At 41.5% G+C, this 23,442-nt stretch overlaps 1 protein-coding gene across 1 annotated transcript in view; it reads right to left on the bottom strand.

Annotated features, from left to right (window-relative positions):
• Positions 1 to 23,442, bottom strand: part of GLI3 (GLI family zinc finger 3) — a 208,151-nt gene that overhangs the window by 83,933 nt on the left and 100,776 nt on the right. The window contains exon 4 of the mRNA XM_008498278.2: positions 7,845 to 7,950. Within this exon, the coding sequence (XP_008496500.2) occupies positions 7,845 to 7,950 (106 nt within the window). The remainder of the gene's footprint in view (positions 1 to 7,844; positions 7,951 to 23,442) is intronic.

Here is a 23,442-nt window from a genome sequence, read left to right as displayed (position 1 = left end):
GAGTGGAAGAATTGTACTGAAAAAAAAGGAGTCTGTCACAGTCCAGTACCTCACAGGCCACTGCAACAAGTTTGACAGCAGCCTCTATAGAGTTGGCTTGCTTCTGGTTCACTGCACGTGAATACCACAGTCAATATCTGCTCACTCGACTAATACTGCTGACTGCAGCACAAAGAACACAGGAATTTTGTCTAAGAAACCAGAGTCTCAGAGCCTCTGAATGTGCACTATATTTAGAGCTTGCATTCTTTGCAGTTCCTAACGGAACAAGATAATAGAACTTTCAAGCAGCAGAACTCTAGCATTGCAGCTATTCTATGTATTTTTGGTTAAATGACAAATGAAGGTAACATTCCAAAAGTTCTCAAAGTTTTTTCCCATATTTTTCCTGCTTGTTTTGTTCATGTTTTCCCTCTGATTTTCCATCTCTCTCAGATTCAGTGTAACTCCTTCCATTAGTTTTAACTGTAAAGATCTAGGATTACTCAGTCCACGAAAAATGCAGTTATTCACCCAATTATGTGAAGAGGATGTCTGCACATACATAAATATGCAGACTTGCAGACATATCTGCACACATGGAGCATCCCAAAGGAACTCAATCATGCGTAGTTATTCCTCAGTCTACATTAAAATACTACATACAACACGGTGTCCTTAGACCTGAATTCGCTGGCCATTCAGTTTGATTCCATTATCTCCCAATTCATGCTGGTTTGAAAGCCTGCCTTAGGGAACCACTTCTCACTGGCAGCTGAGAACTTGTCTAAGCACGGTTAACTATGCAGATGGGGTAAATCAGCTAAGTGGTAATGCTGTCCAGTGCCAAGAGAAACCTTACTGTTTAACCAAGGTACTGTTTCTCTGTAACACAGTCCACGCACATCACATTCACAAGGTGAACCTGCACTGCTCTGCCTCCCTCTCAGGTGGGGCTCAGGCTTTAGAGCAGCAGAGGAGCACTCCCGAGGCCCATCAGGGACATTCCCCTCTTTTTCCTCCTTCTATGTTACCCTGGGGAAGCTGCCCTCTGAATTGCTGCTACTACCCAGTGACTGTATGGTGAGAGGCATTCAGCCAGCAGCCAGCAGCCAGCCGGTGGAAGGTTTCCTTTCTCAGACTGGGGGCTGCCATCTCGAGGGCTTTTTCTCAACATAAAACAAATGAACACGGAAGACTTGGGGGAAGTTTCTGCCAGAGGACTTCTAACAAAAGTGTTTTACAAGCCTTTCCTCCTACATTACAAATCTCACCAAAATTTTTCAATTGCTGTAACTTCCCCAGCCACACCAAAATCAAGCTGGCTGTATAAGAAAAAAAGAGCCTCGGATAGCACAATATTTATCTGCTGATATTGTTTCTCTTTTATAAATCTGTAGTTCCTTGGCATTACAATTAGCTACTCCAGAGAAAATTATTATGTCACAAAGTATTATCCGCCACAGAAACAGATGAATGATGTGAACCAAATGTAATATGGTGTGCTTAGAGGCAATTCTGTTGACTTTCATGTAAACGTGCTTGCTAAAACTGAGGATGATTTTTAGCAGTGAATCCTTCTTTCATCTAGAATTTATGTGCCAGAAGAATGAACTTTTAAATAAGATACTCTTTTCTCAACACTGCTTTTTCCTACTAGTAAGAGAATGAATCTGTGAGAAATACAGAAGAGTTGAATTGACAGTGCAGTAACTTAGCTTACCTAAACAAATAGATGTAACTGAACTTATGGTTACATTAAAAAAGATTTATCTTTTCTTACCTACATTTTACCTTACTGTTTTTTTCCTTTTAAATGCCTCTCAGAATCAAAAATTTTAAAGAATCACATAAATTTTTTTTTCTACAATTCAACAAAAACTACCAGTAATTTGCTTTCCAAATTTTCCCAATTTCAAATAGTTTTTAAAAACAGTCTGATTTTGAAACTACTCTGCAAGTCTGCTTGCAAAGAATTTATGATCCAGATGTCTTAAAGTCAGTATTACTAAACAAGTACCAACAACTAGACAAAACACTGATTCACTATTTTAAATTATGCAAAACTATCTACTGAGTGAGAGATCACAGTTCTGGTCTAGACTCAGGATTACTCTTCTTCATTTTGTGAAAGGCCTGGCATTCAATGAAAACTATCTGCTAAAATTTATGTGTGGGGCATCTGGCCCTGCTATTTTACTTCTGCAAATCAGTATTGCTGCGCTGCTCCATCACTAAGAAGAGAGGCATACACACTGCTTGAAGAGCCTACAACATGTATATCCATGGCATACAACAAATTCTGAATAACCTTAACGAGTCACCAGACCAAGTTACTTCCTTCTCAGAGACTTGATATAAAAATTCTCCAGGGTATTAGCAGCTGCTTATTCCCAGTGCTGCATTTCACTTCGAGGGACAGGTTTCTTTGGGTGCTTCCCAGGCTTACAGAAAATTTCTCCAGGCTTACAGAAAATACTTTCATGGATGATTTTGGAAAGCTGTAACTACAGTCATCTTTTCATGTCCCTAGGGCTTCCCAGTCTTTCTTCTTCCATGGCTCCTGGCTAAACCATAAAAACCGTTCCAAGTCTTAAAGTAATTAAAGCCAATTCAACGAGCGATGTTTTTCACACTGGGTGGGGCTCTCTTTCCCACTGTGAAAGGATCAATGAATGCTCTGACAAGCTGACAGACTCCTTGCCAACTCTCCAGCTTAAAGGTACACTGAAGAAAAGCAGAAAGTAAAAGATTTAAGAGGTTAAAACATTAAGGTTTTTTTAAACAAACAAGAGCTTAGGTATGAAAGTACAAAGGAAAAAGCAAAATGTCATAGATGGGGCTGGGAAAACTTAAACATCCTATCAAATATGTGGCAAGCAGTTTCTCTCATAATCAAGGATATTTTGTGCAGCTAATGCTTTAATCTTTTCGCATTGGGGCATCCCCCATTGTGCTGCGTGGTCCAGAATCAGAAGCTGATGAAAGCTGAACATCTGGGCCTGACTTTCCTTTCCTTTTCACCCCTTGTGTAACTGATGTCTGTATAAATCAGATACGAAAAAACATTTCAGACTCTCTTTTTATCAACCTGAAGCTGACTGCAAGTAAAACACATGCTTCCCTTTAGTACTGGTGCATTCACACAGTTCAAAATAGCTGTTCAAGGCATTCGTGTTAGGCACATGAATAATTACCTGCACATGCATCGTTTCATAGGACTGCCAAACTCAAATGCTGCTAGCCTCAAACAGCAGCTGGAAAAAGAGGAGCTTGGAGTAGCTGTGATCCTAGGAAGCTACAAGACAGCAGCTTTATCTTACAGCTTCCTCTTTGCATGGGCAGCCTCCTCTAGCTGTAAGCACATCAGTGCACATTCCCTTAGATCTACCGCCTCACGCTCCCTTACTTACAGTCCACAGCTGAATTAAAGTGGGATGGCAACTGAAAAAGAGATTGAGACTAAATGGATGAATGTTTTGGAACAGGAATTATGTATCTTGTAGTATTTTTAGCCCTGAAACTTAACCTTCCTACTCGTGTGTGAATTAACTGCTCCGAGATGTAGGCAGTTCACCACCTTGCAGCCATTCCTGATATTGCCACCTGGGCACTGTCCTCCAACCCGCCTCTGCCAGACTCTGCTTCCTTCACAGCTCCATTGACAGTGCCTGGTAATATCAGCCTTCAAAGGCTGTCCAACCCAGATTTGAATGAAGAGGATTGTAAGCAACCTATTAACACAACTTGGTACACATGTGGGAATTAATGAATAAACAAAAATGGGAGCTTCCTAAATCATTGTGGTTAAATCCACTGGTAGAAGTTGGCCTCTGCCTTAGGAACCTTTTTTAAAAAAATTAATAAATAAAAACTCTTTTCCTGGCTAAGTCAGATTTTAAAAGCTGTGTGACGATAAAGTAATTTACACTTGCTCTGTCGTAAAAATAGTCAAGACACTCTTATTGTTCACTGCTATCAGCTCTCATTCCAATAAAGGCAATGTTAACAAAGACATCAGCAACTGCAAGAGTTAGCCATTTGTCAATTTATGATTAAAATCTTAAGGATTGTAAAAAAAAAAATAGCATGCCCAAAGTACTAGTTTATATTCAAATAAATACTCTCATAAGAAGCATGATTTTAATCACTGAACACAACCACATAAGGCACCATATGCTATTATATGGCCTAGCAAACGTCAAGGAACAAAGCATAGCTTATTTTCATTTTCTCCTTTAGTACCTTACATTGGAAAACAATTTTGAAAATTAAGAAAGAGCTAGACAAAAACAAGAACAAGGAAAACCAAAGCCATGTTTCTTTTGGTATATTTTAATTGTATGATGCTTAAGAAGTAATTTAACTTGCTAGTTCAATGAAAAGTAGCATAATTAAATTACAGTTTACTGGAATACTTTTGTAAGACTATGATTCATGCCTTGAATTTGAAAACAAACAAACAAACAAAATAAAAAATACCCAAAACACAAGCTTCAGCTCCAGTTACACTGTTCATATGCTGCTACTAAAGAACAACTTAAGTTTCATTCATCTTCCCTGAAGTATAAACAAAAGATGCACAGGAGAAATTCCAGGATAACTACACAGTCCTAACAAACAGGTTTTGGTAACACAAAGTGACACATTTCAGTACATATTCATAAGGGTTGGGGGTTATTATTGGGCTGTAATTGTCGTTGTTCTAACACCTAATAAGCCATGGCTGGAAAACCAAAGGCAGGTTAATTTGTGATTTCCTCTACTCATTCAGAGGCAAATTAAGTGTCAAACAGCTAATACAGAACATATTTCATTTTATGAGATTTTAATTTAATCCTGCACCATATCGTTGATGCCTTAATGTAGGGTGGTTTATCTAAGAAGAAGAGCAATTTATAAACCTCTTTCAATTGAAATCTTTAATGATAGGATACGATAGCATAATTACAGCAATGCCTGCTAGTCCTACTACACATAAGCATCTGTCAGCAATTCCATCATAAACATAAACCCTAATTTTAGGGGTTTATAACTCAAATTATAAAACTTGGCCCCAGGCTGAAATTCAGGAAACAACAGTTCTGCCCATCAGCAATTAAAACTACAAGAATGACACATATAAATACATATATATCTTTAGAGATGCAAGTATGGAAAAGCCCTGTAACAGAAGAAAAAAAAATCCTTTTTTTTCACTTGTTCATCGTTGAAAATTACGTACACACATTGTACACACATATGTACACATCATTGGAACAAGGCCCTCTGCATTTTTTTCTGCACTTGTGTTATACCTAAACTAATTCCACTAAGACTTGACAAGTTCTGGAATGTACTTCTAGGAGCTTGGACAACTGGAAGGATGCCAATTTTTTGCCCTTTTTAAATTTATATAACACACATGCTCTTGAGAGTATCAGGAAGCTGAGGAGAAGACCACTCCTACAATAAAGGTGCTTGATGAAGCTGTGAGTAAAGATTTGTATGCTGACTGGTGTTCTTGATACTTTCTGTAAGAATGCTCAAATAACAACTTCTCAGATCCAGTGTTTTCTTCCTCCTCTTTTGTAATGGCTCCAAAAGATCCCAAATCTAACACTCTTAAATGATACTCACACCAGGCTCTGCAAAACTTGCAAGAAAACTGCTGGGAGCCTACCTCCCACATACATTAAAATGTATTCCAGAAAACTGCAAAAGCATGACAGACCTTAATATCTACAAAGAAGTGGCTCGAGCCTGACAGTGGCTTTTTAAAGTTGCTTAATTGCCTATTTACATTTAATTACACAGATCACAACAGCTCAGAGGATCCACTGCAGCTCATCATTCCAATGGTGACACAAACCACATGAGCATAAGAAATGACAAAAATTAATAGGAAAATAGATGGCCAGTATCGAGGAAATTTTGAGTCTAAAGGTTGGGCTGGTGTCAGAGTGTGTTTCTAAAGCAGCTGCCTGAAATGCCACATAATGCCAGGATCTCCTCATCTCTAACAAGCCTCTGCAGGGCCTGGCTGAATCACCCCTGCACCACAGGGTACATACGGTGGGGAGCAAGGCGTGCAAGGGCTTTCCATAGAAGGGGCATTGATTTCAGCTTCACAGGGAACTGTGACTCAATGTCAGATGAGGCATGGAGCAAACATTTTCAACATCTTTTTGGGCTGTTACAAAAATCCTGGTACTTCTAGGAGCGTAGGCTGCTCAACCTAATTTTCCACTGTCACCCAAAGCAGGGAATGGTGGTCTACCCACCCAAAAGCCCTGCCCGTGGCTCCAAGGTGTCACAGTACAGGCTGGCCTCATGAGCCTGAGGCTCTGGAGAGAGCTCAGCACAGCAAGTGCAGCCAGGCAGGGTCCCACATGTCATGAGATCCAGAAGCCTCTGTGAAGGCTCAGAGGCAGTACCCAGCTTTGGACAATGGTCCTGTGCTGATGCGGGTTAAAACACTTCCTGGGGCTCCCCACCCTGGTTGCCTTGCACCCAAGACAAAGGTAAATACCCTGCTGTCCCCTTGGTTCCCCAAACCATCCAGATAAAACATTCACTGCACTGCAAAATCTAGGATGGCCACGTAAGGACTCTGCCTGAGCCTGCCACCTTCAGCTTACAGTGGTTTTTAGCAGCAAATTTAAGCATGCATATGAGTATATTTTATGATTTGGCTGACCGTGGTGTAAGTAGTGAAGCCATCAGAGGAACTCTGAGGAATAAATTACAAGTTTCTGTACTCTCTTTCTATAAATACCCACTTTTTCTCTAATGCCCAAGAAGACTGCAACACAGATTTATTACTTACCTCCAGGCAAATTTGCTCTGAAATTACAATTCAGTAATAGAAGACTGACCCAAAAAAACTGTTAGTAAAATATTGTGTGTGTACTTGGGCATGTAGTTAGGATTGTTAATATCAATTAATTCTGCTCACAGAGGAGGACTTGTTTTAAAACAACTTCATTTTTCTTCTGCATATATGTAATTACACAGCTGTAACTAATAGCCATAGCAAAGCAATCTGCCATCTAAACAACTAGCATTATTCTTCGAAGTATTACTTGTGCTTCTTGTATTTTCTCAGTATGAGAGGTGATTAGTAGATATGATTAAATGTATATATCAAGCCTTTTAGCCAAGTACCAAGCCCTGCTTTTCAGCTCAATTTTTAATGATATACAGCAGTTTTCTGGAAACAACAACTGTTTTATTCTGCAATGCTGATATCTATCTCCCCATTTAAAATAAGATAAAATTTATTTCAACAAGATTTCACCACTAACACCCTTTTCTAATGCATGTTATCACTGGTATTCATTTCTTTTATCTTTGTGTAAACCATGTGCTCTATCACATTTGCCATTTTGTTTGGGTGACATTCCCATCAATCAACTGATTGCCTGTGCACGCACACAACAGGCATGCACAATGAAAATTCACCAAAAATTTCATTATGCTTTATAGCACTGGAAAATAAACAAACCTTTGGCATGAGAGGAAATTTTAGCTACAAAAAATCCCAGACCTAATACAGACAAAATACACGTTTTGCTGGCTGTATTTGACAGGGTTCAGCACTTTTTAATTTAGCATTTATTTATAGAACAGCACCCAGAATAAATGTCTGCAAAATATACAGGTAACGCTCGCCAGCCACCTATTATAAAAGGAATTCCTCGAGCACCAGCCTGGGATTTGCTGTGTGAACAGATAAACTCGATGCTTTCCAAAAGTTAATCTCTCACTCTCTGGCAAGACAGGCACAGCACTCTGGGTACATGGCTTTAAGCACTGCAAAGTTCATTCATATACTTGCCCATTCTTCAAGGCAGCTGAAGCCAGGGGAAATACTGAATACTCACACATGCAGGGGAGGAATGGGAGATGGTTCATAATGGTAGCGTCCCTCATGATGTCTCGCATCAATTGGTACAGGAGGGTGGAATGCTGGGAAGAGGTGAGGCGGATCTGAAAAAACAAGAGAGGTCCCCAGATCTGAGTTTCTCCAGCAACTCTTTAAAAGCAACATTCATAAAGATGGAACAGACATTGAAAAGCAAGTGTCAACGGTGCTACAACTTACAGGTCGCGTTCTCCTTCCCTGCAGCAGTCAGGCAGGTCTGTCTGAGAGGAGAGTTTGGCCCACAGTGCGTGCATGAATATGTATTTAATAATTTTAATATTCTCTTTTTATAGCTTAAATGGAATGGGACGTAAAGAAGTCTTTAATAAATAATTATGTGCCCATATGTGAAGTGTCAGATCAAAAGGACCTTCAAGTCTTTCATTAGCATTCCCGATATATTTATTTTTTATTGAAACAAGAAAAAAAAATCATCCCAGCACAAAAAAGCCTAAGCAGAGAATACAACACAATCAAAAAAATATATCCTCCAAAATGTACACACACTCCTACCATGGAAAGCAAAACTAAAGTGGCATGCTGAGAAATTACTATCTGGAGTAAATCAGAAAATGGAGTTAAAAGGGAAATGCAATTGGGAAAAGCTGCACTGAAGATGCGTAACAGATTCATACTGATGACCGAATCTGGAGGAATATGCCGGAGGACAAGGGGACTCATTTCATACACAGCTCTTAAAAAAGAAGGGTTCTTTCTTTGTCTGGAGAACCTGGGACCCACAGCCGAAGTAAGCTCCCCTGCCCTGCCTCCTCCAAAGCTTTTGCAGGACAGGAGGGTTTCCAGCTGCCAGGGCTACTGTTCCCTGCTGTTTCCAGAGAGCCTTGGCTACCAGGCTGACAAAAGAGGGAATGTGCCCCGATGCCCCCATGGGCTCTGCCCTCAGGGTCCAAGCACAAGCCCGCAGCTCCACACCACTTCTGCAGCAGGACTACCTCCCAGCCTTGGAGGGGAAAACACACACTGACCCCAGCCCTCTGCACCAGCACACAGGTACTATTTGTGTGCCTAAAGAAGGTTCTTGTTGACCCTGCTGCTCACTGTTGCTGCCCAAATGCTCAAAATTCAAACGAGATGCTGAGCATCTCCAGCATCACGAAACAAACTGATCCTGTCCAATTACTACCATTCCCACTTTGGATGAAGTCATGTGTTTATCCACCACCAAAAGCTGAGAAACAGAAGACATTAGGTCATGTCATAAATTTACTAAAATGCTTCTAGAAAGGAAGAAGCTTTAATAATGGACAAGCAGTAAAACTAACCATTTTACTTTTGCCTGCTGACTCTTGTTGGGTTTTCTCATTATATTTCCTGCCTCTCCTATTCAGCAAAATGTAATCCTCCTCTTCAATTATGTTATCTGTGAAAGCTGTTTCATCACATCTAAAAAAGGATTTTCCCCCTTATTTTTTATCAAAAGTTGGGTTGGTTTATTATTATGTTTGCATCAGGAGAAAGAACTAGAAGAACAAATCTCGCAGCCCCGAGGAAGTAAACAGAGGGGATGAAGGGGAAACCACATATATTCTGACAAAATATTCCCTGTATTTCAGGAAAATCTGGAAACATCTTACACAGCCTGTCCAGTTTCATGGCTTGATTTTGTGAAACATCACCAGCATGTGATCAGCCACAACATGTTTCTGTCATTTACTGACTCAGCTCTTAGGCACCATAAAGGCAAAATAATTGTGGCTTACTACTGTGAGCTGGGAGCTCAAACTCATGTGAACTTTAATTCCGGTCCTGCTGCACCAGCTGGACCTTAGCATGCAATCTGTTACAAGCTTCACTCCCCAGGCTGAGCACTCCTAAGCTTCAGCAGGACTAAATAAAGGTGGGTCACAGATGACCAGGTAACCCTATGGACACACTGCCACTGTCCAAGTGGTGGATACTTGCTGCCACCTCCTGATACACACACCTCACCAGCTACAAAGGTGGAGAAGGGGAAAAGGGAATAAAGGAGTGTGTTTTATCATGTCCCTCTGCCTGCCTTGTTCCCTTCTTTGCTGCCATTCAACTACAGCAGCATAAGCTGAAGGGAGGAAGTTTTAAAGCAGATGTTTGGCATTTTAACATAAAAGCTCTGCCACCATTTTTATACTGCAGAAGGAAGTAACTCAAACCCCCACAGATGCACAGACAAGTCCTTCTCTGCCCTATGTGCCTCCAAAGAGTAAGTCTTTGGAGCACAGGTGTGACCACAGAGATTTTGTCACCTTTATTCATGTCAGACAGGATGGGTAACACCTGGCCAAGGCAGGCAAGCAATCCTGCTTAAGATGCTGAGCCTCCTCACTGCCGCACCGTCACCCAGCCTGAGCACCTAACCATTAAAAGCAGACCCAATATTTATGCAGTGAAACCCTCCTGAATGCAATCATCTATCTTTCCCTATCTGAAAAATGGAAACTGAGTATTAAATGACAAAAAAAAGGCACTCCTTGTGGGGCCTATGCAGCACAGAGCACCAACAAGTAATATTTAATACATAGGATATAAATCTCCAAGAACACCTTTTTGAGTCTTCTCACATCAAATTCCTTTGTATATCTTGGTTGCATCTTGTTTGCAGTTTCCATCTGGGAAACAGCCGCACTCCATCACGGCGTAGGGAGCTGTCTCCATCAGCCCTGCACCGACTGGAGCAGAGCTGCGTATCAAAACCCAACATAATTATCCATCTCTCAGTTTATTATTTACACATGAGCAATACAGCTGGTGAACATCATAACTCAAGTGTCTGTGTAATAAGTTACTACACTGTGGCCATCTCCTGTTGCAACCTTTAAGAAAAACCATATGATGACTTTTCCAAAGTCAGGCTAGAACTGCTGAAGCAGAATAAAGTGCCACTAAACCTGGCTACCTCCTACTTATCATATAATTTCCTGACTGGTGGTTCCACAAACCAGCTGCTAAGTGCTGCATACTCTACTGTCAGCAGACTAACATGCTAAATGGGAGACAGGGAGAATAATGTGCAGAACTAGCAGTCAGTTTTACAGAGAGAATTCCAATTCTGCTGTGCTTGGGTCAGCCCTCAGTGCAGAGGTAGGCAGTAAATTCTACGTGCTTGGGGGTCCAAAACCACTCCACTTTGAAGAGCATTGAATATTTATATGGAAAGACTCATAGATCAAACAGACACCTGCCAGGGCACCCATCGTCCAGAGCTTCACTTAGAATTCACTTGAAACCTATAAAAATGTAATCGTTGACATGTATTTACATGGAAATACATAGTAACAAGTTTGCAATGCAGTAACTCAGGCCATAGACGATTTCACATCACTTCTTCATATCCCACCCAGTAACTACTTTATTAAAGGCACTATGAGAATATTTCAGGTATATTCTGCAACCATTATTTATATTTTATCTGAATAAAGAAGAGATAACAGTTGAATCTGGACCTATACATCTCCTGGCTGCTTGTGAGAGATGCTCTACCTATCCAGAAAACTTGGGGGCAATTTAGTTTAAAAGACAGGGTACCTGTCTGACTATAATGACATTTTTGCATTTCTCATTTGAAGTGTGAGGAACAAAACTCTTTATCTTTAGCAAAGAGGAACTCTTGCCAAAACAAGTCGACAAAATCTAGCTTCCTATCCTGATAGGGAAATTATTTATTGCCATTGGCAACTTCTGAAAAATTCTGGCTTAGACGCAAACTACCAGAGCATATGTTGGGCAGTTTTCTTACATCCAAAGGCAACTGCAAATTCCTGGACCAAGCCTTCAATTATATCCTTGTAGAGATTTCCTGATATAAGTGTGCAGCGCAGGAGCTGAGACAGACAGATGCAGCTTATGTACCTGGAGCCCTCATCTCTGACTCAGAGAAGTATATGATTCTGTCCTTAAATTTCATTATTTTCAAGAACTTGTGAGGACATGCCAAGACACTGGAAATACACATTCGTCATGGACTGCTGAATTTGGTAGCTGTTGGCTTCTTCTGGATTCTCTGCTGCCTACTTCTGTAAGCTTCCTTTGGAAGCTCTCCTATCTTCTGGATAGTTAACAGGGTCTCATCAAAACAAAATGGTAGATAGAACTGCCAGAAATGCTACAAACTCATTGATTTTAGCACTGTGAGATTTTCTGGAAAATATGACAATTTATGCTGACTTCTGTTGTGTAAAATGAGCCTTTTTATTTCTTCTTCAAGAATCTTTCTTGCCTTCCTAAAGAAAGTGAATAGGATCATCTCCCTCAAATTACAATCACTCCTATACAAGAAAAAAAAAAAAAAAAAGAGGATTCCTACACTTGTTCTCTGAAAATCAGCAACCTAGGGCTCTGCTGCTGCAGCGTCAACAGGAAGAAACTGGGAGAAATGACAGGTATGGTCCTTGCTGCTTAACAGCAAACCTGAAGTCAGATAAGATGTGGCAGACAGCAGTAATTCATTGCAAGGTTTGATGAAATGTAGACGATGCTAGATGGCTCAAAGGTGCTGTGCAACGCCTTGAGATGATGGCAAAGAGCTTTGGATGCTCCAAAGGTCACTGAAGTTAAGGGTAACTTTCCTGTAGACTCTGTAGTCTCCAAAGTCTCTAAAGCCTTACCCAGTTTGAGGATCACTGCATTTGTGAAGTTCAGCTGTGGAGGTAAGGCTAATGGAACACTCTGCACTCAGCTGACCAACATGCTCAAGTACCTTGTGATTCCTGCCAAACCCCTGAAGAAGGTGGCTGCTGAAATGACAGGCTGCATTTTTCAGCACACCAAGAAAACATTGGCTACTGTAGAAAAAGCCAACTGCATTGGCTTGAACATGCCTCAGTGTGGCCCTGATGCCTGCACATGTGTTGTAAGATCAGGGACAAGAAAATAGAGGGCTCAACCCCAACACAAGAACCCCTAGATAAGTTCTAGCAGATCTGTCCTTCGCACTACCCAGGCACCAAATTTAATGTCATAGCTGAGGCCAGTGCAAAACTCTATCACAGATATAAACTCATGTGAGGTGAAATCTCTTTCACTTAAATTCATTATGGTCTTGATACTGAACTCAGTGGTACCGAGCTTTCACACCATATGGTTTAACAGAAACAATACCAGGCAAAATAAAGCCTTCTCACTAATGTCTTTTCCATATGCAGACTGTTTTGAAGAGTTTGCCAGCAAATTTCTACACTTCCTTCAGTTCATAAGCTGATCACCAGATGGGTTTCTTCTAATACTCAGGTTTGTGGAGTCCCTAAAGGCACCGCCGTTTCTTCATATATGTTCACTTCAACTGACCCAAACTCAATGGTCATGCCAGGTTTTATGGCAAGAATTAGGTTCTTTTTTGCCAAGCAATGATCTTTGGATTTCTGTTAATTACAGCTTGCATTAAGGCTCAGTAAGAGCACATGTTGTCTTTGGGGGGTTCTTAGGTCTCTTTCAAAAAGGGGTGAGTTATGTTTTCTACGTATGCTTCTACATTGGCTTTAATCAGGAAGAAAAATGACTGAGCCACAGCCACACGTTAACGCATGCACTTAACTTCATGCACTTTGAAGAGTCTCCCTTTGGTGACTGGGGCCGCTGCTTCTGAGTGGCTGGTTGCCATCTGAAGCACTGCTTATTTGCAGGCTGACCCACAGATGTGCTACAGTCAGTTATCTCGGGGGGCTCTTGTGCGTGTGACTGCCCGTGAGTGCGTGCACACACACAGATGCTTCCAGTGTGGCAACCCTGGTGTTGACATGGGCACAACTGCTCACTATCTGCTTTCACAGAGAAGGAGATTTTAAGCAGGAAAAAAGAAAAAGCCATAGCTTGCATAAAGCCAAAAAATGGAGGAAGAATGAAAGAAGTAAGTTTCAAATGTTAAGTCCTATCCAATTCAGTAACGCTAGATGTTAATTGTGTTAACATACAGTAGATATAACACTTACAGAGAAAAACTCGGTTTTAAATCAGATCACATCCTTTCCATGTGTCTGCATGTATTGATCAGATTTCTCCTCTCTAGCCTCTGCTTGAGCTTGCACAGCCTAATCACTGATCTGCAGAAAAAACCACAGGCTTTCCAGGCCAAACCTCACAAACTAGAACACAGCTGCAGCTCCATGCTGAAAAAATATCTACCTTTGCAAAACCAAAAATTAAGACTGTGGGGCACCTTAGATCTCTGCCACCCATTTTACCACTTTTCTTAGTTTGCATACTTAAAAACCTTGTGGAAACACGTTCTATTGCTTTTAGTAGTTCCACAACAATCATCATGCCAAACAAATAAAGGAGGAGCTGGAAGGTGTGCTGGAAGAAAAGCGGCTGGAAATTATTTCATCAGGTCTTTTAATATGCCAAATTTGCTGCAGGTACTGGCTAAATAACTGCTGGATTGATTTCAGTTTAAACACATTATTATTCCTCCCAGTCACTGTAATTCTGCTGTCTGAGGAGAAGGACTGCCTTCTGGAATACTAACTAAACTTTCTCAAGTCCATTCAACTGACTCCAGTGCTCCTGGCCATTTGCCCACACACAAAAAGAAAAACCAAAAAAAAAAAAACCAGTAAGAGAAAGACTTGAAGGGTAATAAATATATTGCATGTATAAAGCTATTTGGACTAAAGAGTTTCATATTCTTTAAGAATATAATTTGCAGTTTATCACAAATGACTTGCAAATGACTGTTTCCACTGGGACAGACTGACCAAAGGAAGGACTACTTGTGCTTCCTTGACAGCGCAGTCATGAAGTTGCCCATGTGAGTGAGGTGGGCACAGCACTGATACCCCACAGCCCCCCCAGGATATGCTTTTTCAGTACAGTTTGCCCAAGAATAAACAGCAAATTGGTGGAAACAAACCAGGAATACCTCACCTCACTAGATTCTTCCACCCAAATAACATTCATCCCATAAGCAATCTTAGAAAACCATTATGAACATGAGCAACAGTTCCACATAGTCAACAGCTGTATTTTGGCCCATGCTTTCAGAAAAAGACAATGACAATGAGACATGTTAGTCTCATCACCACGATATTTAGAGGGAAAATTGTTTCATCTAATGCAGCTGGCTCTGGGTGTAGCACAGCTCATCTTTTTCATAACTGTTGGATCCTACGCAGCATTTCTTAACAAACTTAATAATGTGGTCTCTGCAAGAAAATGATAAATTGTCTTCTGCCAGGAAGCTGACAAAAGAAAACCCTCCCTCCATTACCTCTGATGGACTCTGCAGCAAAAAAATAATTCAGCTTCTGCCTTGCAACATACTCTCTGTTTTGCTGTTGCTCCTTCTAAATGCTTGTGCTACCACGCATCAGTGCATCCTTCACCTCTTGAAAATTCCCCCTCAAGAATTATGGGAAACAAACCCAGGCATCCAAGTTTAACCATCAAAAGCCTCAGACTAGTGGTTTCACCCAGCTTCTCTGTAATGCTTCCCACCTTTGATTGCACGGGTCTATGAAGCTTTTCCTTCTCCACGAGCAATAAGTAACTGGATGCATAACTGTAATATGCACCTTTGCATATTGTAATATGCAACACATAGAATCATAGAATTGGCTGGGTTGGAAGGGACCTCAGAGATCATCAAGTCCAACCCTTGATCCACTACCGCTGCAGTTCCCAGACCATGGCACTGAGTGCCACATCCAGTCTCTTTTTAAATATCTCCAGGGACGGAGAATCCACTACTTCCCTGGGCAGCCCATTCCAATGCCTGATCACCCTCTCTGTAAAGAAATTCTTTCTAATATCCAACTTAAACCTCCCCTCGCACAACTTAAGACCGTGCCCTCTTGTCTCACTGAGAGTTGCCTAGGAAAAGAGACCAACCCCCACCTGGCTACACCCTCCTTTCAGGGAGTTGTAGAGAGTGATGAGGTCTCCCCTGAGTCTCCTCTTCCCCAGGCTGAACAGCCCCAGCTCCCTCAGCCTCTCCTCATAGGATCTGTGCTTGAGTCCCTTCACCAGCCTAGTTGCCCTCCTTTGGACCTGCTCCAGGACCTCGATATCCTTCCTAAAGTGAATGGCCAAGAACTGGACACAGTACTTGAGGTGACATATGCAGGTGTGCTTACCCATTTCTGCAACCCACAGCAAATTCCTGAAGGTGAGCTACAAAGTGGAAACTGAGAAAATTTAAAGACTATAAAATAAATAGATCCTGATCCACACTGGGGAGAACTAAACGAGAAATCTCACAGCAAGGTGCTCAACTCCAAGATACTCCTAAGTGGAGGTTTCATGTGGGCTTCCTAACCAGTGGAAACAAGGAGCAGCCACACAACAGCTTGGTTATTCCCTACAGCTCAACACAGCTCAAGGAAAGAATCTGAATGCTCTGCTATCAGCTGTGAGTATTAATTCAGAAATTACAACTACCTGTAAGATGCAAAGGTAAATGTGGCTAAGGAGAGTTAACAGGAATCTAGAAATGAAAAAAAATTCTAGAAATATTCTTGTATTGCTTGATGGGGGAACAAAGGCCAGTCAGGCAATTCAAGCAGCTTTGGTGGCATTCTTAGAAGTTTATAAAGCAGCAGCATGAGTCAGTCTGCAAGCATTATTTGTTTAAATGACGCTTTAGACGCCTTGCTCTTCTACGTACCAGGATCAAGTTTAAAAGCTATTTGAAAGGCCAAAATATTTAACAGTTGAGTATCAGTATAGCACAATGAAAATCACTGTAGCTAAACGGATTTCCAGCAGCTGAAGGTCTGGACCACAGGGTGAAAGACTTGGAAACAGGTTATACTTAACAGCTTTGATGAGTAATTTATGGCATAATAGGAATTAAGAGCGGGAAAAGTATAATTAGATCAATTATGTCTATATTTGATACTAAAACAGTTCAGATTCTATGGGATGCATGAACACTTGGGGAGATTTCTTTTTCCCTTCTGTTCAACCTGATACTTTTTAAATTTCATCCCAATATTCATAATTATTTAGCTTCTCTATGTACCGCCCTTAGCAATTACTCTCCTGTGGTGTTTACACTCTTCAGGATCTTGCAGATGAGCAGGCAGTTACCATATCTGCAACCAGGCCACTCAAGAATATACATTTATTGCATTCTTTAATCTCTATGTCCATATTCTAAATGGATAACAGTAACTTGCTTTTGCTCTCTGGGTTTGTTCCAGCTTAGGAGAGACACACAGTTGTCACCTTTGGATTCCTAGGCATCAGGTTTTCATGTAAGATGATACGAGACTGTTTAGAAGGAAGCAGCCTTAGAAATTTTTAATACAAAATATATATATATTGTATTTTGTATTTGTATTATTGTAATTTTGTATTTAATACAAAATATATATTGCATATATTTATGCAACTTTCTCTTTCCAGCAGGGGTGTGTGTTTCTTACACACAGTCTCAAATACCATTACCTTTCATGTTCCTACTATGAGACAGCATCTTCTCATAAGGCAGTGATTTACCCCACTATTTCCAGGGGACTACTGGTGAAAAGAACACTGCTCAAGTCAAGTAAAGGCAACACAAACTGCCTCTCAGTTACTATTTCTTGACATTTCCAAATACTTGAGTTTATGTTGTCATCCTCCTCCTCGTTTCCTCATCCTCCCACAGTTTCTTAGAGACCTTCTCCCCTATATTTCATTACTGAAGATGGAAAGTATAGTGTGTTCCCCAGATTTTTGGTACTGACTTTTATCCTAAGTGCTCATTCAGCCTATTTTTGAGAATGTCATGTTGTCAATATTCCAGTCAATTTGAGCTAGTTTATTCAAGCCAAGTTTTGAGGCAAATATTTTTAACAAAAAGGGCCATACACAAATTACATCACTTCCCTGTGCCTCAGTCTGGTCACTGTTAACATGGAGATACTCTTTCTTATATACTCTGACCCTCTTCGGTAAAAAGTCCTACAAAGACTTCAGAGGAGCAGTATTTTATCCACTACATATTATTAATTCCTTACAAAGAGTGGCTCAGATGCCTAAAACTGCTCATTTTTTATGAATCTCTCTTAATTTTGTTAATTATCTTTCTGGTTTTCCTGATCTGGTTTTCCTTTACAGACAGCTTCCTTGTTTCCTGCTACTCAGACACAGAGGTGCAGTATCAGCTTGAGACACAACCATGCCTTTGGTTACGTTGTTAGGATCCTCCATTTCCTCATCTCCACCAAAGGGCTTTTCTCTCTACAGTGCGTGAGAAGCTCCCCACAGAGTCAGATCAACACTTTCACCTTCATCCCCTCTGCTGTTCTCTGCAGACATAGTAGCAGGATCTGGCCTACAATTCTCTTGCTTTGGGAACGAAGTGTTGCTTAGCAAAGCAGCCAAGCCTTTATATCATCCACTTACAGCTAGCACCACCAATGAGAAATGGGATGAAAGGGCACATATGTCTGAGCATACTTCTTTAAAAGCACAAATAAAAATATGGAATGTGCCACCTCAACTCAGCTCATGGTCCCTGTGCCAAATAAGGACAGCTCCAAGTTAGCAGCACGGCCAAAACCAGATGTCACACCTGGTCACATCAGAGATGTAGAGTAGGAGAACACGACTGCAAAGGGCACCTGACTACAGGGTCAGCTTCAGCATCTCTTTAGCTCTCCTGCTTGCACTGCATCCTGCTCACACAAGCCTCCTGCTAGGAGCTGAGCGTCACAGAATGCATGGCTAGATCCAGTCTCACCGAGGAGGAAAAACACTCCTGTTAATGACAGAAAAGGAAAAATGAAAGAATGGAGACAGGAACAGGCAGAAGCATACAATTGGAGTTGCAGGCATAGCAGCCCATGGCATCAGAAAGGCTGTACTACATAGCAACAGCAGAAAAGCAAACTCTTCAGGGCAGTTTCCATCTTTCCATCACCTGCCTACAGTGCTTAACCATAACAGGGCCCTGGCCTCTAAGCTTTTTAGCACCACCATAGATCATTACAATAGCATTGCTTCCCCCAGCCTCCAGCCCAGGCAGACCAGAAAGAAGGTTAAATTATCTGCCTATGCATAGCCATGCTCTTCAGCTTGGTGATTAAGGAACAAGATGGGAGTCAATGTAAAATTAGATGAAGCACAACCCCACAAAAATGACAGAAGTAGGAAAGGACCATTCTTCTGCAGCCCTGGGTGGGTAAGGTGGCACTGAAGAGGAGGCCACTGCTTTTCATTCCTGTCTTTCCATTCTAGAGGAGAAGCCAAGGGTGCTACAAGGAGACAAGAGACAGAAGAAGGGAAAGATGGCCCAGTGAGGATGAGGTGCACAGACCATTACCTGCCATAAGGCCAGCTGCCAAGGGAGGCTACAGACATGGGAGGTTTAAAAGGCAGTCTCAAGGGGAAAGTCTCAGTAGAGAAATGGAGTAAGGGTCCAAATGTGCAGAAACCATTTATGGCCCAGGAAATTCCTGGACTGCAAAGTCTGGGAATCCGGGAGAGTGCTTGTGAGCAAAAGGAGGGGAGAATCACCTGCTGCTGTGCTCTTATGTTAACCTCTTAAGCATCTGTGTTTGGTCACTGCTTTGAAAGGCTGCCAGGCTATATGGAACTGTGGTGTGGACCAGCACAGCCCCCCACGCTCTGTGTACTCCTGGCATGTTCCCCATAGCCAGGATGCCTGCAGCCCCCTCCCCCCAGCACTCAACCAGCACATCATCAAGAGCAGTGCCTTAGCTGCTGGAAATCAGCCCACAGACAGTCCATGCTCATCTCTGTGGCACAAGCATGAAGATTTCCTGAGCCATTGTTGAGAAATGCTGTGCCGCAGCTGATTAAAAGCCCATCTTTCAGTTGTGTGTTTGTACAACACACGGCACAAAAGAAGGCTCTGGTCTACAGCTAACATCAAGCACATGGTGGTAATAAAAATAACTTCAGATGTGTGTCCCCTGCCCACCGAGACCCAATCTTCCCTTCTGCATTTTTCTGTAGAGTTCAGACACAATCTGGCTATAGAAAAATGGGGGACTGCAGGGGACTTCATTCACCCTCCAGCAACAGAAGAGGTAACAGCTCTCTTCGGTCCCACCCTCTGGCAATCTTGGAACTTTTCCAGTGAATTAAGCATCAGTTTCCCGCCAGCGAAGTGTTTGATGCTCTAGTAAATGCAGTGGCACTCAGAGAGGTATAGTAACCCTCCATATGGAAAAGCCATTTGACATAAAGGTTGGAGGTCAAAAGTTTAAATGTTCCTGACAGAGACGACAGCAGTCCTTTTCTGGTCAATAACATCAAAGGATTTGCCAGCGCTTAATGCTACTATTGTCACTTGTTTGGGTCCTATTGAAATTCTAGCATATTTATTGCACTCCGGGAATATAAGGACTTTTTGTTTGTTTTAATCTCTATGCCGAACTGAAGGAGTCTGAAGTGTTGTGACTCCCCTTGCTCCCAAGGAGAATGCGGAGGAAAACAATACCAGAGGATGCAGCATTGTAGTTCCAACCAACTTGGCTCTTTCTTCCCCACCAAAAAATTTAAATGATGGATGGAAACATATGGTCTCTATTGGACAGGGCTGAAAATCTCTGCTCATGAACTCCTTACATGACTGATTTTAATTGTTCTGAGCTATGGCAGGGGGTGAAAAGTGCTCCCCCCACCACTGGTATCTCAGTTTTGCCAGCCATTGTTGAGAAATGCCGTTCCAAAACTGACTAACCCAGCAGAGAGGTTCTCTGAGATGAAGTGCAATGCCATAACCACAAAGACTATCATTTCTCCCACCCCTCCTTCAGTCTCTGAACTTCTGCTTGCGGTTAGGCAGAATCTTATTACCAGAGCTCTGCAGTTCATGTTCCAAGCATTGTATCAGCCATTGATACCTCATGCCTTGCCAGGAGCAGGATCCAAGTTCATTTGTTACTACCTTCCTCAGATTCCTGTTCCCCTCTCCACAATGAGGATTAGCAGTTTAAGTTATGTTGCTGACCTCCATCTGGCTAGGCAGAAACAGATGTCTGCGCACTAGGGCACGATCTTATTTCAAAGTAGGGACTCTGGGTTACTAATGACGCTATAAAGGCCATAGCATATGCTGGCTCTCAACAGTCCATTGTCTAATTGGGATGGTTTTAATCAAACATGAATGTACCCAAGTTTTCGCAGCTAATGAATAAATCCCCTTTTTTAAATAAGGACAGCAATTTTGAGCTCTCCGTCGAGGCAGCATCCCCAGGAATGCCTACATGAGCAGCAGTCATCACCAAAGGCCTGTGAGACGCTGCAGCAACATCTGCCTCAGCTCAGTTCATATTTAAACAGCTCCTAACTGCCCTTCCCAGAGCTAAGCTGCAGCCAAATTGTTTTCCTTCACTTCACAAACCAGATATGCCTGGCTTATTTGAACAGTCCGAAAGTTTACTTTAGTCTCTGTTTAAATACCTTCTACCACATATTTCAAACAAACAGTTCACTTCATTAGAAAGGCAAACAGCGTAGCCGCAGCATACGAGCACTTGAGGAGAACCACACCGGGTGGAGAAATCCTCTGCCCCTGTGTAAACACCGCCTGCTCTGCAGCTCTGGGCAGCATCCGCCTGCAACGCCACTTCAAAAGCCTTTTCACAAATACTTCACACGTCTGTTTGTAAGTAAATGATAACCCTGAAGAGATTATCTGCAGGGCTGAGAGCCCCGATGACTATCGCTACTGCTGCACAGGCAAAGAAAGAAAAACCAAAATGTTCACTGCCAGCCCTGGGAGAGTCATGAAACGATAATAAACCCGGTGGCAATCCAGTAACATCAGCTAAACCTGTTAAACTGGAAAAGCAGTGCTGCTTTGGTGCATATGACTCCACAATGGGAAGCAAGTTTTACCCTCAGCAATGGAAAGGTTATTGCACTTCCATCATTATTTAACTGAGTCATTAAATGGACACAGCACAAAGTTGTACAAAAGAGTGAGAAACCTGCATAGCCAAGGAATCGCTTTATAAATCCCTAAGCTACTTTTTCTTGACAAAGCACACTAAGTGATTTGAATGCCTCTAGTGCATGATGCAGTCTCAGTTTTCAGACTCAAGTACAAAAGAAGGAGGAAGAAAAAAGACAACTGGACATGGAGAGAAGAGGCTATGGACAGCAACTCGTCCTAGGAGGCTCCCATTCCCTGCCCTCTCCTCTGCACATCCATGCGGCTCCTGGGGACACTCACCACCAAGTGGGGAATAGATCCTCAAGAAAGCAAAAGAGCTCAGAAATAATTTGCTGTCACTCCCTGCTGTTTTTACTGCTTTATGTCATCTTGGAAGTTGTAATAAAAATACTGGCATTTGCATGTTTGAGGGAAAGGATACAGGGCAGCTCACTACAAGTAAGGGCACTTTCACAACGTCCATCACTACCATTTTCATCTGAGCAATCACAGTAGGCAAGTAAGGGTTCACAAGCTGAGAGAGTGCTGAAGTTACTCCAAGAGGAGAGAAACAGATAACATGTTTCTTAAGGGTAATAAGTATTGTCAAGTATGGACATGAAAGTTAGGACACCTCCCCAACTGTAACTTTAACCTTGTAGTGACTCAAAACATAATTTTCAGTTATTTTCATTTTCAGGGTGAAACAAAGTCCCACTAAGTCACTGAGAGTTTATCATTAATTTCAGTGGAGTCAGTGCAGCCAGCTCTTGTGATTTTATCGTGAGCCGTATTTTTCTTTTCAGTCTTTTTTTTTTTTTTTTTTTTTTTAAGCTCCAGTCTATTCAGTCATTTTACTAAGTAAGAATCTCAGCTTTCCTTCTCAGCGTATGTTTCCAGCTGTTATGGTTGGAGAGAAAAGCTGGAAAATAAAACCCCCTGGTTTCATAACCTGCCACCAAATAAAAAGATCCAACAACACCACACATAAGCAGGTATGTAGGTACAGGATCTTTCAATAGTATGTGTTTCATATACTCACATACACCAGGTTATGATTTTGAACATCTAGATACTTGCAGGTGACAGGACAGTACATCTCTGTTTCAAATGGTCCCTGTCAGCATTAAAATCTCTAGGTTTTAACTTTGATCACCTTTAAAGCTGTTTGCACAGGTTTTCATTCATACCAGAACTGCACATCACATACCTATGATTTTATATTTAATAAAATAGATGCTTCCTGTACAAAGGATATTTTTTCGTCCTCTCTATCAAGAGTTGGGGATTATTCTACTTTCTGCTTTAAGACTATAATCTGGGTTTATGAGGATTGTGGACATGAGGTAGAAAGATCCTTTCTGAGCATTTTAGTGGAAAGGCTGAATTTAGGTTTAAAGTGGAAATAAAAAAATCCTAAGTTCCAGCATGAACTAGAGAAAATAACAGCCTTATCCAGATCTTTGAGGGGCTATGATAATACATGCAATAAATTTACTATTATTATTACAGCTGATAACACAAGCTGAGCTAATGGAATTAAAATATCTTCTAAACCTGTTCTTGGAGAGCTGATAATATTAACATTTAGGTGCCAGGCGTTGTGTATTTTCCAGAATAGCAAGCTGGTTGACTGACACTAAAAATAGGACTCTCAACCCTGCTATCTTGTGGGTTACGTACAAATAGTATGATTTTGTGCAAGCAACTTTGGTCCATTCAAAAGGGTAAAAAG

This window comes from Calypte anna, chromosome 2 (genome assembly GCF_003957555.1).
Source record: "Calypte anna isolate BGI_N300 chromosome 2, bCalAnn1_v1.p, whole genome shotgun sequence".
In the NCBI taxonomy this organism is placed as follows: Eukaryota; Metazoa; Chordata; class Aves; order Apodiformes; family Trochilidae; genus Calypte; species Calypte anna.
The sequence above is the reverse complement of the archived record's forward strand: the minus strand, read 5'-3'. Positions and strand labels throughout refer to the sequence as shown.